This window comes from Triticum dicoccoides, chromosome 1B (genome assembly GCF_002162155.2).
Source record: "Triticum dicoccoides isolate Atlit2015 ecotype Zavitan chromosome 1B, WEW_v2.0, whole genome shotgun sequence".
In the NCBI taxonomy this organism is placed as follows: domain Eukaryota; kingdom Viridiplantae; phylum Streptophyta; class Magnoliopsida; order Poales; family Poaceae; genus Triticum; species Triticum dicoccoides.
Genome location: NC_041381.1, coordinates 683,909,886 through 683,927,264, shown reverse-complemented (window position 1 = coordinate 683,927,264; position 17,379 = coordinate 683,909,886). Strand labels below are relative to the sequence as shown.

At 41.3% G+C, this 17,379-nt stretch overlaps 1 protein-coding gene and 2 long non-coding RNA genes across 3 annotated transcripts; all 3 read left to right on the top strand.

Moving 5' to 3' along the window:
* Nucleotides 1–566: 566 nt before the first annotated feature.
* On the top strand, nucleotides 567–4,749 carry LOC119312519. Its single transcript, XR_005151378.1, has 6 exons — nucleotides 567–722; nucleotides 1,273–1,463; nucleotides 2,214–2,404; nucleotides 3,276–3,506; nucleotides 4,453–4,567; nucleotides 4,671–4,749. It is a non-coding gene; the product is annotated as an uncharacterized LOC119312519 (long non-coding RNA).
* A 2,341-nt stretch (nucleotides 4,750–7,090) lies between these two features.
* LOC119312513 lies at nucleotides 7,091–8,715 on the top strand. The gene is made up of 4 exons (XR_005151377.1): nucleotides 7,091–7,190; nucleotides 7,549–7,671; nucleotides 7,778–7,860; nucleotides 8,637–8,715. It is a non-coding gene; the product is annotated as an uncharacterized LOC119312513 (long non-coding RNA).
* Nucleotides 8,716–13,872: 5,157 nt separating this feature from the next.
* On the top strand, nucleotides 13,873–17,166 carry LOC119349658. The gene is made up of 3 exons (XM_037617740.1): nucleotides 13,873–14,164; nucleotides 14,841–14,915; nucleotides 15,013–17,166. The coding sequence occupies exons 1-3, from the start codon at nucleotides 14,056–14,058 to the stop codon at nucleotides 15,930–15,932; spliced, it is 1,104 nt and encodes a 367-aa protein (XP_037473637.1). The 5' UTR covers nucleotides 13,873–14,055; the 3' UTR covers nucleotides 15,933–17,166.
* Nucleotides 17,167–17,379: the final 213 nt, after the last annotated feature.

Here is a 17,379-nt window from a genome sequence, read left to right as displayed (position 1 = left end):
TATAGTTTTGTTGGGATGTAGACCCTAGAGATCATGGTTGTGTAAGTATAATATACATTATATACTTACTCTTTTGTGAGTACCGTTGGCCTCATGTAAAGTGTTATTTGACATGCACCTTGGAAGAAACACCTTCCTCTGTGTCGCATGTGAATCATGATCTGAACCATTCTTGTGCAAGAAATTCTTGTAGTCATTTGTAGTCATGGCGATATGTCCACTTGACTCATGGTGGATTTGTTTGTTATGTGACATACATCATGCCAGCAGACTGTTTTCTCTTGCCTCAAAAAATTTATACTTGCTTGCCTGATTAGCAGTGCATTCCGTGCTCTACCCCTATCATTGATGGTCACCATTGATCAGTTCGGTGATGGTTAGTTTTTGTGGACGACAGAATTAGTGGTCAGTCTGCACTAGTGGTGTAGTGCACCATGCCAGGCTCGCAAATATTGCAGTTGCAAGAAGCTCACAATACCAGTATGCATTTGTTTCTTTATGCTGCTGAAATAAATTCTCCCTCTTTTGTATTTCAGAGTAAACCCAGACGGGCTACATTATTCGAGTCTAACTAACAATCTGAAATGATGTGCAGGCTGCTGGATTCACAGAAGATGCTTGTTCGAGGTGTCACGGCGTCGGACGCATAGGAGTAGGAGCCCGTGGAGCTCGACCTCAGCATGAACGGCACCATCCACCCCTGATTCCACCCCGAGGGCTGGGTATGTCTCAATTCCCTCAATTCTGCACTGTCTTCCTCCTAAGCAAAGTGTTACGTAGTAGTTTCCCTGCTCCTGGTCATCTACGGTGAGGTGTTCAAGTCCATTTTTTATTACATCGACCACTTCTTCTGCCTCGTCCACCCCAGGATCCTATCGATGTGCTGCTCCTTGGTTAGCTGCTTGCTATTTCACCTTGGGACATCTGCTTGTTGCACTTAGAGGTGATAAAGCAATTCCCTATGTCCAACCAGAACCAGACCACCTTCGTCTGTTTGATTCAGACCCAGACTGCCCATGTAGGATTTGTTTGTTATGTGCTATCGATCATGCTAGCATTTTTTTCTTGCTTAAAAAAATTCATGCTTGCCTGCATTTCGTTACCAAATATTTATTTAGGCTACCAAATATTGTAGTTGCATGAAGCTCAGAATATTAGTATGCATTTGTTTATTTATGCTGCTGAAATAAATTCTTCCTCCTTTGCATTTCAGAGTAAAGCCAGCCAGGCTACACTATTCGAGTCTAACTAACAATCTGAAATTATGTGCAGGCTGCTAGATTTACTGAAGATACTTGTTCGAGGTGTCACGGGGTAGTAAGTTGATCCTCCTTTGGTTTGCTTGAGGGGTAGTAGCCCGCCTTCTCATCGATTGCCCGCTGGGAGAGGCGGTGGTGGTCACTGCTTCCTCCGTCCTGTTTGCACCGCCTCCTCCAACACTGCACCACTTGCTGTACGTACAGGTGAGGGCACCATCTCCCCTCTCTGTCATCCAATCCACTTAAGTGCCATACGCCATCAATCATGGAGGCAGTTCTTTTTTTCTTGCTTAAAAATATTGTGCATTGAAGAACTGCTGGAGGATGCTACCTTCATTATGAATGTGTGTTGGTTATATGTAGATTTGTGCGTGCCTATGTTGGAGAACAGTCTGATAAGAGTTTGGTTGTATTGTACCCTTGTGAAGAGACTACACATATCTATAGTTTTGTTGGGATGTAGACCCTAAAGACCATGGCTGTGTAAGTATAATATACTTACTCTTCTGTGAGTACCATTGGCATCATGTAAAGTGTTATTTGACATGCACCTTGGAAGAAACACCTTCCTCTGTGTCACGTGTGAATCACCTTCGTCTGTTTGATCCAGACTCGGACTGTCATGTAGGATTTGTTTGTTATGTGCCATCAATCACGCCAGCACTGTTTTTTTCTTGTTTTAAAAAAATCATCCTTTCCTGCCTGTGCATTTTGTAATGGTTACCATTGATGAGTTTGGTGGACGACAAACTCACTGGTTATTGAACCTGCTCAGTCTGCACTTGTAGTAGTGTGCCATGCCAGTGTACCAAATATTGTAGTTGCAAAAAGCTCAGAATATTACTATGCATTTATTTATGCTGTCAAACTAAATTCTCCTTCTTTTGGATTCAGTGTAAAGCCAGCCGGTCTACACTATTCGAGTCTACTTAACTATCTGAAAATGATGTGCAGACCGCTAGAGATTGACTGAAGATGCTTGTTCGAGGTGTCATGGGGTAATTAGTTAATCATCCTCTGGGTTGCTTGAGGGGGACAAGCCCACCTTCTCCTCGATTGTTTGCTGGGAGAAGCGGTGGTGGTCACTGCTTCCTGCGTCGTGTTTGCATCGCCTCCACCAACATTGCCACTTGTTGTACGTACAGGTGAGAGCACCATCTCCCCTCTGTCTATTGAAACCACTTCCGTGTGTTTGCTTGATTCAAACCATATTGCAAGTCTAGATTTATGTGTCATAAGCCATCAATCATGTAGGCACTTCTTTTTTCTCGCTTAAAAAATTGGGCATTGAAGAACTTCTGGAGGCTGCTACCTTCATTCTAAATGTGCGTTGGTTATATGTACATTTGTGTGTGCCTGTGTTGGAGAACCATCTGATAAAAGTTTGGTTGTATTGTACCCTTGTGAAGAGACTGCTTGTATTTGATAGTGCTGTTGGGATGTAGACCCTAAAGATCATGGATGTGTAAGTATAATACTTACTCTTTTGTGATTACCAAAGTGTTATTTGACATGCACCTTGAAAGAAACACCTTTCTCTGTGTTGCATGTGAATCGTTATCTTGACAGAAATTCTTGTAGTCGTGGCGATCTATGCACGGCCTGTGTTGGAGGTGTCCGTGATGGAAACTAGGTTGTTCAATCTGATGCATATATCTTCTTTTTGCTCGATCTTGCCTGTGTGATTTTATGATCTTCTTCATTGTTCTCTGATTTTATCCTGCATCGTGAAGGGAGAAATGAAGTAATACGCAATGCTTGCTGTGTCCAGCAATACAATATTTATGCTTGATTTTTTGTTACTTTAGTTGTCATCATACATGATTTTTTGACTTGAATAATTGTTATGTTTTTTCTTCTTCGTGCCATACGCGAATGCAATTACATATTTCCATGCCTTGTTATTTGCTATAAGTTGTCCAATCCATACCTTGTTCCCCATTTTTTTCTCATGGTTTGAGCATTGCCCTGATCTCAAATATTTATTTTGTACTCTCTACTTTATTGGTTAAGCAGCACCCCCGGTGAGCTTGGCCTTGTGGACGGGGACTAAAGCAGGATAGCTCGTCACCGAGGGTGCTCGCGTGGCTGATGGTGGCCGTGACGAGGGTGCTCAAGGTTGACGCCACATCCACCCAAGACCTAGCCCGCCTTCTCCAGACCCGCGCACTGCGTGATGAGGGGGCAGCCACTGCTTCCTCCACCATGTTCCACTGACACCGTGCTGCTTGCTTGTTGTATGTACAGGTGACAACCATTTTCCCCTCTATCAATATAAACCATGTTTGTGTGTTTGATGCATACCATGTTATAAGGCAGACTGCAGGCGACATGTACTACACATGTAGGATTTGTTTGTTATCTGCCATCAATGATCTAAGTATTTTTTTCCTTGTTTCAAAAAATTTGTGTGCGTGCCTGATTAGTAGTGCATTCCATAATATCGTTGATGGACACCATTGAATAGTTTGGTGATGATTAGTTGCGGTGGACGAAGACTGAGTGGCTGGCTAAATCGGTCTCTTTATTAGTTGTAGTGGCAGTATCAGTAGTATAGCATGTTACTGCTGTCAATCCGTGCTACTCGTATCATTGTTGGTCACCATTGATGGGTTCAGAGATGATTAGTTTTTATGGACAACAAAATCAACAGAATCAATGTTCTCTACCATATAAATTAGCTTCATTCATGTTAGTGAACTCTATCAGCAAAACTTCCTACAAAAGGTCAAATGGTTCAAACTGTATATACTGGACACTTGAATCATGTGTGTTCCAAATAATGCAGACTTTAACAAACCTAAAAACTGGATTAGTTTCCTAATACCCAACCGCCGGTACCAAGGAAACCCAAGCTTATCTATTCTGCTTGTGTTGGAATCTGAAATATATCATGTTTTTATTTTATCTAGTAGGAATGCAAGTTTTGTTCTGTTGTGTTATTTTAGAAAAAGACACTTTCTTTCTGTACTCGTAACCATGTTTTTTCTTGTGTCGGGACAAATTGTGGAATGTTTTCTGTCATGAAGCATGGCACTGTGAATAACCACCATTTGTAAGACTGAAACAAACTAAATCCTAAAATTATGAGCTACTTTGTTTCGAACCTCGGTTTGCTGTTCTTTCACTCATTATATATTTGTATCAAAATCCATGGTTGAACTAACAAATCCATTGTTTTTCGCCTTCAAAGATGGGATTGGGCCAACGTTACTAGTCCTCGGGCAACAAGGAATAGCAGGTGTAAGCCATCAGTCTTCTGTTTTCCAGAACAACAGTCTTGCCTTCGTAGTATGAGCTCTGAACAGGTTAGATTTGATGCCTTTCAATACACAGCAATGCTTCTTTTGCTTACTTTTCTGTAGCTAGTCATGTTCCAGCCTTATCTAATAGTTATATTCTGATGTGCAGCAAGGCCCCAACCAAGCCCATGATGGCTAGACAGTACAGCAATGCATCATCATTGGACTATGCTGCCATTCTTAGTTCAAGTGAGTGCAACCGCCAACTTTAACCTGCCAGTATTTTTCCTGCAGTACGTGTTTCCCATGCTTTCAAGATGGGAAGTATTTAGCTTTGTAAGTTGAAATGAACCAGTTCTGTGTGGGTCATGAAGCTGGCAAGAGATGTAAATTCTTGTGATGCCATGTACAGCAAATTAGCATCGTTCTGCACAAAATTATATGGCCAGTTGGTGTGCATGTTTTAGCTTTATAAGTTTAGGTACACTAGTATATATGTTATTTGCGACTCATGGAACTGATAAGAGCTGTAAATTGTTGTTGCTTGTTTCATGGAACTGAAGAGAGCTATTAATTTTTCTGTGTGGTTGTTGATGTTTTACCCACAATTCTCCTCTGCTCATGATGCCATGTATAACAAATTAGCATCATTATGAAGAAATTAAATATATGCCCAATGGATATGTATGTTTTAGCTTCCTAAGTTGAATTGCACTAATGTATATGTTCTGCATGTGTCATGAAATTTACAAGAGATGTCCTGGCTGATTTTTTGTCAAGCAAATTAGCATCCTTATTAACAAAGTTATATATGTCCGTTGGATACCTATGCTTTTGCTTTCGAACTTGTGATACACTAGTTCTGTGTGGGTCATGAATCCCAAGACATCTGAATCATTGTGATGTTGTTTATAGCAAATCAGCATCCTTTTGCTCACAATTTTGTATGTGGTCTAGTTGTGTATGTTTTAGTTTTCCAAGTTTAAACAATACACTAGTATATCTGTCCTTCGTGGTTCGTAAAACTGACAAGAGCTTCTGTGAATTCCTGTGGCAGCCTTCTGTGTAGTTTTCACTTGGTCTCATGTTCATCCAGCTCTCCACTGTCACCGTTGCTGGTGACGTTGTGGTTCTGCCTTGCCTACGAATAGTAACGTGAGTCCTCCCGACTTCTCTTCTCCCTCCATTTCTTTCCTTTGCTCTAGGCACGTGGTCATGGAGCCACCACTACTTAGGTTTTGGAGGAAATGATGCCTTGATGGCCATATAGAGCATCAAAGGGATGTAAATAATTTTTCCTAAGTTGAAAAGAATAGCAAACTAGCATATTTATTAACAAAGTTATATATCTCCTTTGGATACCTATGTTTTTGCTTGTTCCGTTATCTCTGAAAGTGGCCCGCTAAACTATGTGCTCGTTTCGTTATCTCTGATAGTGGAACCTGGAGCAAATTATTGTTGCTGCTTCATATGGGAAAAAAGGGAACACTTCCAGCCTTGCACCTGTAGGATGCTGCTGTACCAGTTAGCTAAATCATGAGAACTTTTTTTCTTGGATTGTATGTCTTGACCATGACATAAATATTTAGGATCTCATGCTACTGTCTAGGGTGTCGAAGTTGGTATGGAAGGACACATCTTTTTACTGCACTCTGGAAATGATCCATGTCTAAGGCAGATCTTGTTACTGACCATCTGATAGAATAAAATGCTGATATCGATTGCTACCTTGGCTGTGGTAATCTTTCTTGTCGATGAAGAATGTCACTATATTGGGTATGTTCTCAGTGTATGGACATGCAAGCTATGGTTTTTAGTTGGGAAACTTTTTTGTATAGCAGTCTTGCACCCAGCTGTGGTGGAGGTCCAAATCCATATAATTGAGTTTTGTAATGTTTTGTGCAATCTTGTTATTTCCGACCCGGTCGTGATGCTCAAGGCCAACCTGAGTTGTATTTGTTATCATAGCAAATGGATAGTTGTTGTCTTTGCTTCTAGACCTGAACGATGCTCTACATTTGTGCCCTCTAATCATACATTACTTATATACTATGACTCAACTGTGATGTGTTTGTGAAGTCCTCTTTTGTTTCATCATTTCTTCGCTTTTTTCCAGAAGATGTGGCTCTTTTTCCAATCTAATTTTCTGCATTCTCGGTAGTGGTGGTTGCCTCTTCGTCGTTTCAGGTGAGTCTCTCTCTCTCTCTCTCTCTCTCTCTCTCTCTCTCTCTCTCTCTCTGAGATCGTTTCGCCAGCAGGCCGTGGCCGACCGTGGTGTTGGCCATCGAGTCGATGGCTCAGTGTTTTGCGTCTGTGGTGGTAGTCTTCCTGCCACCAGCCTTGTTATTGTGATTATCTTTCTTGTTGATAGAACATGTCACAATATTATTGCTTTTACAAGATTCCGTGGCAACAACGTCGTTGTGCTATCTGTGCATGATTTCTTAGGATTATGTTCTGCCTTGATGAATATGTAGCTCACCATTGCATTGCTTTGCATGTTGATGCCAATCTAGCATGCATATCTACATTCGTTGTTTGCGAACCACATGGATAACTTATTCATGCTCTTGTCGCGCAACAGGTGGCTGGGGTTCTGGCATGGCGTGCCTGATGTTGCCCGTGCTCCCGTTCCTATGCCCATGAAGTTGTACGGTTGCTTCGATCATGTACAAAATCATAAATTGAGGTGCTAATCCATGCAACTTGACCATAGATTCTCAATATGTATGATGAGACAATGAGCAGTGTTGGAACCTGAAATATATCATGTTTTTATTTTATCTAGTGGGAATGCAAGTTGATGAAGACACTTTCTTTTAGTACTCGCCTCTATGTTTTTGCTTGTGCTGGGATGAATCGTTGAATGTTTTCTGTCATGAAGCATGGCAATGTGAATAACCACCATTTGTAAGACTGAAACGAAACTGAAACCAAAAATTATGTTTCAAACCTTGGTTTACCAGTTGCTATTCTTTCATTCATTATATATCTGTATGTAAATCCATGGTTGAACTAACAGATCCATTGTTTTTTCGCTTTCAAAGACGGGATTGGGCTAACATTACTAGTCCTCGGGCAACAACGAATAGCAGGTGTAAGCCATCACAGTCTTCTGTTTTCCAAAACAGCAGTCTTGCCTTCGTTGAGTGAGTATGAGCTCTGGACAGGTTAGTATTGTTGCCTTTCAATACACAGCATTGGATCTTTTGCTTACTTTGTTGTAGGTAGTCATGTTCCAGCCTTATTTTATAGTTATGATGTTCTTGTGTGCAGCGATGCCCCGACCAAGCCCATGATGGCCAGACAGTACAATAATGCATCCTCACTGGGACTATGTCACCAATCTTTAGTATCATGTGAGTGCAACCGCCAACTTCAATCTCCCAGTATTTTTTCCTGCAGTGTTTCCCATGCTTTCAAGATGGGAAGTATTTAGTTTTGTAATTTGAAATGCACTAGTTCTGTGTGGATCATGAAGCTGGCAAGAGATGTAAACTCTTGTGATGCCCTGTACAGCAAATTAGCATCGTTCTGCACAAAATTATATGGCCAATGGGTGTACATGTTTTAGCTTTATAAGTTTAGATATACCAGTATATATGTTATGTGCGGTTCATGGAACTGACAGGAGCTGTAAATTGTTGTTGTGTTTCATGGAACTGACGAGAGCAATTAATTGTTCTGTGTGGTTGTTGATGTTTTATCCACAATTCTCCTCTGCTCATGATAGCATCATTATGTAGAAATTAAATATATGCCCAATGGATATGTATGTTTTAGCTTCCTAAGTTGAATTGCACTAATATATATGTTCTGTTGGTCATGGAATTTGCAAGAGATGTCCTGGCTGATTTCGTGTCCAGCAAATTAGCATCCTTGTTAAAAGAGTTATATATGTCTGTTGGATACCTATGCTTTTGCTTTCGAAGTTGAGATAAGCTAATTTTGTTCGGGTCATGAATCACAAGATATCTGAATCATTGTGATACCATGTATAGCAAATCAGCATCCTTTTTATATGTGGTCCAGTGGATGTGTTTGTTTTAGTTTTCTAAGTTGAAACAATACACTAGTATATCTATCATGTGTGGGTTGTGAAACTGACAAGAGCTGCTGTGAATTCCTGCAACAGCTTTCTGTGTAGGTTCCACTCGGTCTCATCTTCGTCCAGCTCTCCACCGTCACCGTGTGATGTCGATGTTGTTCCACCTCGGCTACAAACAGTAAGGTGAGTACTCCTAACTTCTGTTCTCTTCTCCCTCGCTTCTTCCCCTTGCTCTGGGCACGTGGTCTTGGAGCCACCGCTACTTAGGTTTTTGGGAAGCCATACAGATCATCCAAGAGATGTCAATATTTTTTCCTAAGTTGAAATGCATTACTCTCTAAGATTTTACTGTGTCGGTCATGAGACTGACAAGAGATGTAATGTCTTGATATGTCATATTCAGTAAACTAGCATCTTTATTAACAAAGTTATATATGTCCTTTGGTTACCCATGTTTTTGCTTATTCCGTTACTATTGAAAGTGACCCGCGCCAAACCATGTGCTTGTTCTTTTATCCGTGACAGCGAAACCTGGAGCAAAATATTGTTGTTGCTTCATATGGGAAAAAAAGAAAACACTTCCAGCCTTGCACTTGTAGGATGTTGCTGTATCTGTTAGCTAAATCCTGAGATCCCTTTTTCTTGGATTGTATGTCTTGACCACGACATAATTATTTAGGATCTCATGCTACTTTTTAGGGTGTAGAAGTTGATAAGAAAGGAGACATCATTTTACTGCACTTTGGAAATGGTCCATGGACCATATCTAATAGAATAAAATGCTGATATTGACTCCTCCCTTGGTTTTGATCATCTTTCTTGTCGATGAAAAATGTCACTATATTTGTGCTTTGCTGATGTTGAAGTTCTGTTTGATTTGTTCCCTTTCCTGAACGTTGTAATAAGTATTTTGCTTAGGCATCCCTGATGTGGCTGCATGTCAGGGCTGTGAGGTTATTTCTATTTATGCATAGGACGCCATGTTCTTAATGAAAAGGGGAGCCAAGTGGCCCCCTCTATCCTTTTTGCCACCACGAAACATGTCACAACTTTGGCTCAACCAGAGAACCTATGGCACAACTTTCTGATTTTTTGTTGCTTCTTTTCTGAGGCTACGCATTGGTATGAATTCATGACTGTCAAATGCCTAGAATCAAGAAAATAGTTGTCGATGATATTGAATGCTTCCTTGTCTGTTAACTATATTTTTAGATATGATGCGGATTACATATATTTTTTCTTGTCAAATTTAGATGTTTTCTTTTAGTTAATTGGATGATGAGTTTGCTTTTGCAGATTTATTACAAGTATTTTGTTGCATGTAACCTGTTTTACATATTTCCTTCCGACGCTCATGAATTTGTGATGTGTTAAACTGTCATTGACTTCATGCATGGCTTGTGCTCCAGATGTATGACTGTGGCAACTTAGGTCCAATTGGCCCATTGCCATCGAGAGTGATGATGATGATGTGGTTACCCTCAAAAGTCGCAAGGCACTGAGGAGAGAAGTACCCCAAGAGCTGCATGAAATGGCAAGAGTAGCAGGATGTTAAAGCAACTGGGGCGCTTTGTTTGCATTGAGTGTTGAAACACCCACACTATGGAGATATTGTAAGCATTCCAATCTTGTAAGCACCGTCCTAACCTATGTGTTCCTTCCGGTCCAAATTAATTGACGCAGATTCTATACAATGTAAAATGGACATTATATAGAGGTTGCGTCAATTAATTCGGATAGGAGGGAGTGGTAATTCTTGATCAGTGAAATCAATGCTTAGCTTTTAATTCCCTACACACTATGCTCTTGGGTTTGGCACCACCATGGTTTATGTTCAGATTTTGACCGTCCGGAGTATGACAGTACACTTGGTTTAAGAGTTTGATGAAGAGTGTGGTACTGGAAGTTACTTGGCTGTTTCTAGTTGTTATTGTCTATAGTAGACGATAATTGATTTATGGACCTTTTTTACCAAGGTGTTGTGCAATGTGTTCCTTAGATGGTCATGAATGTTCCCTTCCTGAACTTGGTAGTTTTGGCTTGGTGTTGAATGTGCAGTCGTTTTGGTGATATCTAGTTTAGCATTCAAGTGATGCCTGTCTCTTTGAAACTTGAGGTCCTGGTACTTTGCAGGACACTGCAGGAGAGGTGCATCGATTGTCCGTGATGTTCAGACTCAAGATCTTCCTGAAGGAGGACGGCGTGGTGAACCTCGAGACCATCATCGCGGGCGATGAGTAACAGAAGCTGGCCATGGTGGATTAGATTCATCAGCATAGTTTGTTTGTTGTGGTGTTGGATTAGCTTTTTCTTGTGAGAAATTTTTTGGTAAGATGATTTGGAGTGCACGCATTTATTTGAACGGATTCATTCTTGATTGATTTGAATAGATCTCAGGAAATGATCTGGAAAGGCCATTCGGTCGAGTGGTGATGTTGGTTTTGTCTCGAGGACACTCGTGACTTGTAAACTTTGCATTGTATTGTGCGACATGGAGTTAGTTGGTCAATGTTGGGAAGTACAGTGTTTATTTTGGTATACCGAACAGACTGGATGGTAGGATCCTTTCATCCTGTGAGTCTGGATGTTTGGCTCAATGGTTATTCTCCATGAATGCTACCTCGTTTGGCTCAATGGTTATTCTTCATGAATGCTACCTCATTCATTCGGTTTATAGTAACTACCTGGTAATGGCTGGTTGATTCATATATTGTGTTATTGGAACCTGATACCTTGGTGGCGCTGGGTGAGCGGCTTGCAGACCAGGAGGTGCAAAAGACCGGGACCGGCCTCGGCGGGTCACTTTGACGAGGAGGAGGCCACCGTGTGTCCTTTCCTCTCTTTTGGTGTTGTTTGCATCAAGATTATGTGACAATGAAATTGAAGATAATCGATCCGTTGTGTGTGTGTTAATTATGTGAGAATTACTACTTTTGAATCTTGATGATGGTTCAGCTAGACTTCTCGTCATCATGTTTATTTGAATTGAATCTGCGTAGCTGGCTTTTGGTAGGGCATCCACAATGCGGGATGCGTAGAGGTAGAGAAAATAAATAACTTAAAATAAAAATTCACCCAAGCATCTTCTCTGATTGGAAACAACTTTGATAGTCTACCATGTACAGGGCAAACCGCTTTCGGCATCTTTGCTAGAGATGATGTCGGGATTTGGGGGCTCAAATGTAGATCGGCTCCGAAAGAAATCCTAGCGCCTTGGGCTAGCATCGAGCGTTGAAGATGGCCTTACACTCTTTATATATTACTCTTTGCTACAAGTGTTTTCCTCTCTCCTCTTCTCTAATGTACGTACTGGAGTAATATATGAAATCCACTAGGGAAGATGTGCTTTTCTTTTCATTGTATTAATTAGCAGGAAGGGGACACATGTTTTGATAGGAGAGACAAGGTAGAGGATTAGGGATCACCATGCAAAAATCTGACATGATTCATTCACAATATATAGTAACTAATTAATTAGCCAGGAATAAACGGAAACTACCAACCGATTGTTAAGGAAGAATCTTAACAAACCTTTCCACATTATTAATTTCCTCATAATTATCCCTCCACCTTGGAACCAGGCAACCTTAACGCACCCCCCTTTAATTGCTACCAGTAAGAGCATGGTTAATAGTATAGCCAGCTGCTGGCTATAAGCCAGTGCCATATCATCTACAACCCATCTTATAGCCAACATGTATAATAGTAGATCAAAAGAGTGTACTACTTTTTCATTATGTGGCCCACCTTTCATTCTCACAAAGTGCCTAGGAGCACGTGCTAGAGCTGGCTCTTCACGAAGAGCCCGCTTACCTTCTCTCTCCTCTTCTTTTTTCTCCAACTAAGAAAAAATATACTAGTTTATTCCATATAGCCTGCTGACTCATCTCTATTATACTTGCTCTAAGTATATCTCTCCGCCTCCTCCTCTTCCTCCGTTACTCCCTCCCTCCTCTTCCATCTATTAGCCGCCGCCTCCTCACGCGGATCGCCCTTCAATCCGACGTCCCTGCGCGTTTCACGCCCGCTCATTGCATAAGCCATCTTCTCATCTCACACTATAAATGTCCAGCCAACCCTTCTGCTCGCACACGCGCGGTCGCGCCCCACGCGTTGCTCCTCCTCTTTCTGTCGATGGATTAAGCGCCGGCCACCACCTCCTATTTTCTCGTGAGCCAACACAGAACGAGTACATCTACAGACGAAAGCCCAAAGGTTGTGCCATGTCGTTCCGCTCGTGTCCGACTATCACAAGATGTCGAGAGATGATCCGCTGGTGAGCAAGCGGCGCCATGTCATTCCGCTCGTGTCCGACTATCACAAGATGTCGAGAGATGATCCGCCGATGAGCAAGCGGCACCATGATCTGTCTTCAGCGCCCCGGCCATACTGGTACGTCCTCTCTCTCTCTCTCTGTCTCTCTCTCTCTCTCTCTCTCTCTCAAACTGATGAATTATCCTTCTGATGCAGATGCGAGCAGCAAGTTGCGAGGGTCATGGGCCAGCCGACGGGTGTCTGTTTATGAAGATTCATACAAGCCAATGCAAGCAAAGGTTAATGGCAAACATAATATATGCATAAGCATTTGTGCAATGCTTCCTTCCTTGTATTGCCACATCTGTTTTGATCTTAGAGTCATAAACAGTGGTTGAATTATTCAGTACAGTAGCTCAAACTGCACCTAGTGGTTCAATTATTCCTTCCTTGCATTGCAACATGTATCTTAGCTTCTCACCCTGCAAAAAGGATTATTATTCTCCGCACCTATAGGTTGACAAACATATGAAATCAAAAGAACCCAACTTTTTACCCGGTGCAGCAGATTTTTAGCATTGTTCCTATGACTAATCATTTACCCATGAAAAAATAAGCGTACGCCCCCAGTATGACAAATATCTTGGGACCAATTTTTACCTTTTCTATTATGCTCCATCTTTACACTAAGCTTCAGGACTAATTTCACTGTCTTACATTCATCAGAACAAAACACAAACCAAACTGAATTGCCTTTTTCAAACTGTCAAATTTCATCACATATGGCATTTTCAGATCACATTGTCTCTACTCTGCATTTGAGATTATACTTTTGATCTTAGCGCTTGGATCTCACTGAAAATCATGCCCACTTATATCCAGCGTTTTGATTTTCGGCCGAAAAAACTAAATTTCGGCCGAATTTCGGCCATCTCGCCTGGGCCCGGTATATGGGCCTTTCGTCCGAATTATTTGGCCCAGTTTGAATTTATTTGCCCGGCCCAGCTTCTAGGGCCTTCATGTTACGCTTCTGCTCATATAAAAGCACGAACGCAAATGTCCCAACCCTAGAATCGCTGTTTTTCCTCTCGCTCCTCCTGTGGGCAGCGCCGCCGCTGCGCACAGAACACATCCTCGCCAGCATAGCTTCTCCGGCGTCCGGCCAACGCGCTCACTAGCCTCCCGCCTTCCTCCACATCTCCTCGCCTCCACCCCATCCAGTTCGTGCCATTCGCTGCTCCAAGACAAGGGCATGGCGCTCGGCGGCTGCGGCAACGAAGCTGATGGTGCACGAGCCAACCATGGAGGCAGTAGCACGGGGCAGCGACAGCAGCATGGAGGGCGTCCTCTTGTTTGGGAAGGTACAAGCTTTCTTGATGCGTATACATCTCAATCAAGTACGTAGATGCAGTTTCAGTTTCAGTACGTAGATGCAGTTTCAGTACTTGTGCTTCTTTAGATGAATGAGAGGCTGCAATATCATACAGGGGTAAGAAAAACTCACTCTTGATGATTTGAACAGAGTAGTGGCATCATTAATCTGAAATACACATGCATCTTGTAGTCACCAAGGATTCTGACAATGTTTTGACTTGGTATATAATCTGAAACGTACATGCATTTGGTAGTCAGAAAGGTTGCCCACGATCTGGTAATAGAAAAGTGGTTACAACCAGTGGCTTGTGCACAAAATTAAAGCTTTTATTATCACATCCAACCACTGGCTTGTATATTTGCAGAAGCATCCCATGTTTGAATCGATCATTTATTTAGATCTACAACGCGTCCAATATAAACTTCAGTTGTGTTTGTGTATTTAACTAAGTAGTTGTTGACCACTGATTAATTTCAATGTCCAGCGGTACTAGAGCATCAGCTTGTATATAAATTATTTATTCCTTAGTATCTAAACTAGATAATCTGTCTGTACTGTTTTTGTTCCTCATTCATATCAGGACACCCTAGTAAGAAAGGTTTGCTTTCTTAGCTGTCTACTCTTTATAACTGACCGTCGTTCTTTTGTCATGTGATTTTCAGGTAATGGAACTGCAAATAGGAGTGGCAGCGGCGACCAGGATGCAAATGGAAGTGGTTCCCAAAGACCTTGGAAAGGTATTACTATGCTTTGCTTGGTCACACGATGCTATTGGAACCATGATCTTTATTTGCTAGGTTCAATTAAACTGATGTTTGTAACCTTGCAATGCAGGACTTAAAGACAATAACTTATATGATCCTTGGAACCATGCATGGCCGTATTATGGGGGTTTTGATTGCACGTACTACAGCCTAAAGCACAAAGGTGGAGGTGCAACCCGTGTCGCGGAGCACCTTGGTGGTATTGTAGGTAATGTGAGGAGCTGTCCCAATGTGCCAAGAAATGTGAGAGATGCAATGAGAGAGTGCCGGGATGAATCAAGGAGGAAGAAAAGAGACAAACAAAATAGCAGGCTGAGAATTGAAAGAAATATTATGGAAGGGTTGTATAAAAAAGGAGGGGTGGTTAACGTACCAGATGATGATGAAGAAGAAATTCAGATGAATATTAGAGAAGCATTGCGTGACCCGAATGTCTCTCGCAGAATTGAAAGGAGAATTGGCAAGGGGGGTGTGGGTGATGTGCATGTTTCTGTTGGTAAAAGGAGTATCAGCGCCTATTTTGACAGGCAATTATCTAGCAACAAAGTATATATGCAGCCCAAGATCAGTAGTGCTTTGGATCCTAATTCAAGAGATGCACTTGGTCTAGCTTGGTCCAAGTTTTTTCATGCCAATGATATTGCTGGACGTAAAGCTGATTGCCCATACTTTCGAGCTGCTGTGAAGATCACTCAACAATTAGGGCCTATTCCTATACCAACCGCGAAGGAGATTGATGGGCCATATTTGGAGGCCAACTATGATGAAGCTAATTCGTTTCTTCAAAAATTCAAACAAGACTGGAAGAACTTTGGTGTGACTCTTATGTGCGATTCTTGGACTGGTCCTACAGGAATGAGCATCATAAACTTCATGGTGTATTGTAATGCACGAATGTTCTTCCTCAATACCATTGATGCATCCGGACAAACTCAGAATTCAGGTTACTTCTTCCTTCTCTTCTTAGCACTTTACTTGCTTCTTGAATAATTCAAATAATAGTTCAAATAGTAACCGATAATGGATCCAATTATAAGAAAGCTTGCAAAACCCTTATAGAAGAACCAAAATACTCTCATATTGTTTGGCAACCGTGTGCGGCCCATACCGTCAATCTTATGCTAAAAGATATAGCAAAATTTCCTGAGGTTGATGTGATAGTCAAGAGTGCCAAGACAATCTGTAGGTTCATGCATAAGCACAATAACCTCCATGATAACATGAAGAAGAACATAGGTGGTGAACTAATTAGACCAAATGCCACCCGTTTTGGGACTGTCTTCATGTTCCTTGAGAGTTACCATTCAAAGAAAGATAAATTTAGGGAGTGGATGGTTTCAAAGGATTGGAAGGAGTGTCAGTGGAGGTATGAGCCTGGGTATGTGTTTGCTGAAGAGTGTTTGTCTAGTAATGTTTGGTGGAACGCACTAGAGTGGGTATTGAGTTCATTGAGGCCACTTTATACGGCCATGAGGTATGCTGATACAGCCTCTACTCGTAAATTTGGTAAGTCTCTTCTTTTTGGTGTTTCTGATTCAGGTTTGTTACTTAGAAAAATCTAGCTTGATGTATATGTTCAAAGCGGCTGATCTTTAAATAGCTTGATGTATATTGCTTTCTTTAAGTAGGTTGATCTTTAATTGTTCTCGTGCTCTAATGTTTATGCTCACTGTGTATGATTAGTACTGCTGTTCTAATTGCTTACCTAGTAGTGTTGCTGTAATTGATACTTATCTTCTTGTATTGTTGCTATAATTGCTACTTATCACATACCAGTGATGTTCTAGTTGCTACCAATCACTTAGTAGTGTTGTTCTAATTGCTACTTAACACAGTATTTTAGTTGCTACTTGGAACTGCTAGTTACTTAGATGTATGCACTCTGTATCATGACCCTTCCTCTGTTTTCTCCAAACCAAAAATGGCACGTGAGCAAAGGATATCAAGAAGCTTTTGGATGTTGGGAAGCTTGGAGCTGATGCTTCAAATAAGCTGATGGTTGTCTTTTGGAGATGTTTCTATGTTTAATGCTTTAAAGTCTTTTGGCTGTACTGGACTATTTAAACTTTGAACTATGCTGTGATGGTTGAACTGATGCTGGACGGTTAAGGGTTTATGTCAGAGGCAACTTTATAACTAATGTGTGCCTGTTATGTTGGACTGTTAAGGGTTATGTTGGAGGCAATTTTATAACTAATGTGTGTCTGCTATGTTGGATTGTTAACTGTTATGTTGGAGGCAACATTATAGCTAACGTGTGCCTGTTATGTTGGGCAGATTCAATTTTCTTAATCCCTAGAGCTTATTTGCTAAAGTTTATAAGATCTCTCCTGATGGTTGTTGTGCTGATATGTTTTGCTCTATTTTATTTAAAGTTTTGTTCAAATTTCGGCCAAATTTTGGTTAAATTTTGGCCAAATTTTCAAATTTTGATTTT